Source organism: Bufo bufo, chromosome 2 (genome assembly GCF_905171765.1).
Source record: "Bufo bufo chromosome 2, aBufBuf1.1, whole genome shotgun sequence".
Classification (NCBI taxonomy): domain Eukaryota; kingdom Metazoa; phylum Chordata; class Amphibia; order Anura; family Bufonidae; genus Bufo; species Bufo bufo.
The window spans coordinates 497,057,961-497,063,960 of record NC_053390.1 but is presented as its reverse complement, the minus strand read 5'-3'; the positions used below and the strand labels follow the sequence as shown (position 1 = coordinate 497,063,960).

Below are 6,000 nucleotides of genomic sequence, written 5' to 3'. Positions count from 1 at the left end.
AGTCATCAGTCACTCCTGACTCCACCATACCCATACATGTTCAGTTTGGTGGAAACCAGGGGCAATAGACGAGAAAACCACTGCCAGACACTGAGAACAAATGGATTGTTCAATCTCCCATGATATCACCGTTTTTGGAAGTCAGGAGCTCTCCATACACATTAGAACTGTTGGCGTAATCGATGTTGTCGGTTGGTTTGGCGGACAATACACTAATATGTATTGGACCTTTAGACTTTTGGCTAAACGAAAACATTATGGAGGAGATTTATCAAGACTAAGGCTACATTCACACGAACGTATTTTGTTTCCATGTCCGTTCCGTTTTTTTTTTTACGGATTGGATAAGGACCTATTCATTTTATTGGGTCCGCAAAAAATGCGGACAGCACTCTGCATCCATATGTCTATTCCATAGACCTGCCAAAAATATAGAGCATGTCCTATTCTTGTCTGTTTTGCGGATAAGGATAGGCATTGTTACAATGGATCCTCCAAAAAATGGATGCAGCCCATCTGCCGTACTTTTTGCAGACCGCATAATACATATGGTCGTGTGCGTGTAGACTAATGAAAAGGCCTAAGGCTTTCATTAGGCTTAGTTGGCCATGGCAACCAATGAGATTCCACCTTTAATTTTTTACAGCTCCTTTGGAAAATGAAATGAGGAATCTGATTGGCTGCTGTGGGCAACTAAGCCAGTTCTACTTTACACCAGTTTTGATAAATCTCCCTTCTATGTGCGGGTTTTGCTGCACATTTGTAGCAGATTTCCTCTGCATATTCGGTACATCTGGCTGGCATAATACTAACTACATAGTAAACAGGGACACTTTGCATGGCCATTAGAATGAATCTGTCTAGTCTATAATTTGTATTTGAATATTTAATCTAATAATTTCGCCTTGTGTGCTCAGTTCTCAGCCGACACTGGTGAGCGAATGAAGAATAAGTATGGCGTCTTCTGCAGCCAACACAACAAAGCAGTTGGTCACTACAAGTTTCTTATGCGAGAGAATAAAAAATTTCAGAATCTGATGAAAGTAAGTAACGAGTTCATAAACCAAACACATTCTTACTATTAGTATAAAAGGTGTAATAGATATGTGGAAAAATGTAAGACTTGACATATAAAGGTTATGTGCAGTGACCCTCTGAAAACTGGTACAATTATTACAAGTATTTAAAAAGCTGAAACTTTGTGAAAAAGATCCACATATTGTGCTGTGCAATATATACAGTATGGGGAAATGAACAATGTACTAGGGTTCTGTATTCTCCTTAAAGGACAACTTGGAATTCAACCACAGTACCATTGTCTTGCTCCTCATCCGTCTCATATCACAATTACAAAGCTAATGCAAATACGGCGGCACCAACGGGCACAGTACAAGGCAGTTTTGTGTAAAACGCAATCACATTGTTTGCATATGCCAGAAACAGTATACATTTACCATTATACCCATGCAATGCGGAGCTGTAGTAGATACTGTGAAATACTAAATCTGCCACAATAAATACCCCTCCTCACTCTAAAAGGGGTTGTCTCATCTCAGGCAATGTGTGCATATTACTAGGATATGCCCCCACTGTCTTATAGATGGGACCTGCACCAATCTCCTAAACGGAGCCTCGCAAAGTGGTGGCTGGAGGACTCTTGTCCGGCCACCACCAAGAGCTCTCCCCATAGAAGTGAAAGGGAGTGCACCGCATATGACCGGCCAACGCTCCCATTTACTTCTACGGGCCCGACGGAAGCCAGCTGAGCCAGTGCTCGGCTGTTTTCACCGGCCCCATAGAAAATGAATGGAGGGCGGCTGTGCATGCGCAGTGCACTCTCCACCATTTTCGGTCTCTGTTCTTGATATAGGTGCGGGTCCTAGTGGTGGGACACGCATCTATCAGACAGTGGGGACATATCCTAGCAATATGCCCTCATTGTCTGAGATGACACAACCCCTTTAAATAGCGCCATAGCTAGGCAGATTTGCCTTTCAGGCTCCTAGGAAAGCTGGGTAGCTTTGGAGCTGTGATGGCGACTGCTGAATACTATAATAACCTAAATACATCATCTTCTTCAATACCAGACTGTGCCATGGCCACCCAGATTTGCCTTTCAGGAACTTGGAAAAGCTGGATGGCATTTTCTTTTCTCAAATTACAGAAAAGAAAATTTATAATTTTCTACGCCCCTTTTAGACATAGAAAATGATCTAAATCTACACAAGCAGGTTTAGATAAGTGTAAAGTCCGCCGAAGTTATGTAGAAGCCAGCACCTCTACAGAACTGAGGTGGATGAACAGCCAGCTCATGAGGGACAAAGACCGGCGTCTAAATCACCAGTCTTCATAAATATCCCCTATAGCTGTTTTTGTTTTCCCGGAACAGAACTACGCCTGTCCATTGGTTGTGTCCAGCATTGCAGCTCCGCTCATTAGAAGTGAATGGACCAGAGCCCCAATACCAGACCCTTGGGCAGGTGTGGCATTGCTTTAGATAAAATTTGCATTTCTTCACATCCTTCATAATTTATTTAACTCAGGCATGGAATTTTCCTGCTCTGTTGTCCATATCCACTAATACATTTTTATAAATTGAAGAGTAGCGAAAGGGGAGTGACAACAGTTGTCCTTATGTCTCCGAATAACCTGTTTGTTCATTTCAAAATTGAACTCTGTATACTAAGAACAGCAAAGCATGATAGGAAAAACTTGGAACATGTCAAGATAACCGACCAGCAAGAGCTCAGTTCCCCTAAAGCAGGGATGGCCAACTTGCAGCTCTCCAGATGTTGTAAAACTACAACTCCCACCATGCCCTGCTGTAGGATGACAGTCTGGGCATGCTGGAAGCTGTAGTTTTGCAACAGCTGGAGAGCCTCAGGTTGGCCATCCTTGCCCTAAAGCACTGCCACAGGAAAACAAAGTTCTGTTTTAAATCAATCAAGTTGATAAATGAGCTGCAAATAACTGTATTATATGCAGCCTGGAGCGCCCTCTTGTGGCCTAGAGATTTGCTTCTGATTCCAAGTGATTTGTATCTGTTATAGAAAGCAAATGACGCAAGTGCTTGTGTTCATTATAGAGTCACAGTATTAGGCTACTTTCACATCTGAGTTTTTGCTGGATCCGTCAGGGGATCAGTAAAAATGCATCTGGTATATAATGCAACTGTCTGCATCTGTTCAGAACGCATCCGGTTGTATTATCTTCCAAATGAACAAGATGGATCTGGCACTAAATCCATTGTAAGTCAATGGGCACCAGATCTGTTTTATTCTGAAAAAACGGATCCGGCATCCTTGACTTACATTGTGTTTCATCTGTCTTGCTCCATATCCCATGACGCACTCAAAAACGCTGCTTGCAGCCTTTTTGGGAGAATCATGGGAACGCATCGGAATGGAATGCAGAATGCAAAAACTGAAGCATTTCCTCCAGTGTTGAGTTCCTATGATGGATCTCAATAGCGGATAGGAAAACGCAGATGTGAAAGTAGCCTTAATTGTAATAAGGCTGGTGTTTGATGTTGTGTATAAATGAAGATGAAAAAAGGGCCTTATTGTTGGTTTCTATCAGAAAATAGGTAATTCTACTATTGTGAGAAGGCTGGGGGTGTTGGAGTGTCTCTTACTGGTTACTCAGAGGATCACCAAGTATCCAGTTTTGGTGGAAAGGATTATTCAGAACACTGAAGGTATGAAACCAGCCTTTATATTTTCTATACTGTGTCACAAAGGTTATGTGTTGACAGTTTGCAGCTTGTGAGTGTTCTTTTAACATTAAAGGGGTTTTGCCACTAATATAAATGTATCCCACACAATAAATATCGCCTTTTGTGGGCAGAGTTAGGTGTGCAAAAGGAAGTGGCAGGTAGTGTCTGCTTGCCACTGCCGCTCAGTATTGCACTGTCCCTCAAAGCTGCTCCCTGATGAGCCGGATGACCGGCGAAACGCGTTTGGGTTAGGGGTTAGTCCATGTTTGGGTGGATTACATAGGTCCGAGGTTCCAGAGCCTGGGGGTCGCTCTTTTCAGGGCGGGTGCTCTGATTGCAGCCATTTAGTTATTCCCCATCAACAGACTAGGGTCTATGAGGGATAGTGTACCTAGGCACTTTGCTATATTGCTGCAATGTGGAGTTCACACCACCACTGAGACTTGTGAGCCTCATTTGACCCCTTTAGCCTCACCAAACGGTACCTGATCTGACCCTCCATTATATATTATACTTCTTTTGAGTACCTTTTATATCTTATCTGTAAAACGAAGTAAAAGCTAAGTTTTATATTTCTTAAGAGTTCCCAGCTAGGCTACTTTCACACTTGCGTTCAGAGCGGATCCGTCTGGTGTCTGCACAGACGGATCCGCTCCTATAATGCAAACGTTGGGATCCGTTCAGAACGGATCCGTCTGCATTATAATTCAGAAAAAAATTTAAGTGTGAAAGTTAGTCAGACGGATCCGTCCAGACTTTACATTGAAAGTCAATGGGGGACGGATCCTTTTGAAATTGCACCATATTGTGTCAACTTCAAACGGATCCGTCCCCATTGACTTACATTGTAAGTCTGGACGGATCAGTTTAGCTCCGCACGGCCAGGCGGACACCCGAACGCTGCAAGCTGCGTTCAGGGGTCCGCCTGCTGAGTGGAACGGAGGCCAAGCGGAGCCAGACTGAGGCATTCTGAGCGGATCCGCATCCACTCAGAATGCATTGGGGCTGGACGGATGCGTTCGGGGCCGCTTGTGAGAGCCTTCAAACGGAGCTCACAAGCGGAACCCCGAATGCTAGTGTGAAAGTAGCCTTACCAGTATTAGTATGAACCAGATTTAAATCACTAGTCAGTAAGGCTTGATTTAAATCATAGTTTTCTACATAAAGACTAATCCTTCTGGTATAATTTATAATAGTCCAGAAGGTACAAGTAGATGAAGATTTTTAGAATAACAACTTTTCATATTAGGCTACTTTCACAATGGCGTTTCTGGGTCCGCTTGTGAGATCCGTTTCAGGGCTCTCACAAGCGGCCCAAAATGGATCAGTTTAGCCCCAACGCATTCTGAATGGATAAGGATCCGCTCAGAAAGCATCAGTTTGCCTCCATTCAGCCTCTATTCCGCTCTGGAGGCGGACACCAAAACGCTGCTTGCAGCGTTTTGATGTCCGCCTGACAATGCAGAGCCAAACTGATCCGTCCTGACTTACAATGTAAGTCAATGGGGACGGATCCGTTTTCACTGACACAATATGGTGCAATTGAAAACTGATCCGTCCCCCATTGACTTTCAGTGTAAGTCAAAACGGATCCGTTTGCATTTTTTGTTCATGGTAATGCAAACGGATCCGTTCTGAACAGAGACAAGTGTTTGCATTATCGGTGCGGATCCGTCTGTGCAGATACAAGACGAATCCGCACCTAACGCAGGTGTGAAAGTAGCCTTAGTTTGATTAGGTTGATTCTGCATTCATAGGTTTGTAGAAGTTAGGATTAAGGTATTTTTCTCAACTCTGTTCATGTTATAACATTTTTGCTGTGAAGAAGAGGCATGTGATCTCTGCTGAGTCAAATTCAGTTTTGAGATCTGCAAAAGTAAACCAAGCATCTGTGATAATATCTTGTAGGCAGAGAAACTGCCCAATAATCTTACAAAAACCTCTGGAAGAGCATGACATTGTGAATGGATTAATGGAATTTATTTACCAAAAAAATTAAACATGTACAGCCTTATTCTACATCATTAAAAAACTAATCTTTATTTTATGATGGAATAACCTTTTGGATGGTAATATATTTTCCTCAAAAAGCATTTTATATTTTAAAAAAAACAGATTTAAATCAAAAAAATCTTTTATTTTTTTTAAATCATTGATTTTTATCCACCCTGGTATGAACTGTTTTCTCGCCCAATTCCTTGGGGAACACAGGAAACCTTGGGTATAGCTCAACTCCCTAGGAGGCATGACACTAAGTGAAAACTGTTAAAGGGAACCTGTCACCA

The 6,000-nt window shown here is 42.6% G+C and overlaps 1 protein-coding gene across 2 annotated transcripts in view; it reads left to right on the top strand.

Moving 5' to 3' along the window:
- The window catches only part of ARHGEF18 (Rho/Rac guanine nucleotide exchange factor 18), a 620,551-nt gene that overhangs the window by 547,543 nt on the left and 67,008 nt on the right, over positions 1-6,000 (top strand). For both annotated transcript variants that reach the window (XM_040417798.1, XM_040417797.1), the window contains 2 exons: positions 918-1,043; positions 3,580-3,697. In XM_040417798.1, the coding sequence (XP_040273732.1) occupies positions 918-1,043; positions 3,580-3,697 (244 nt within the window). The remainder of the gene's footprint in view (positions 1-917; positions 1,044-3,579; positions 3,698-6,000) is intronic.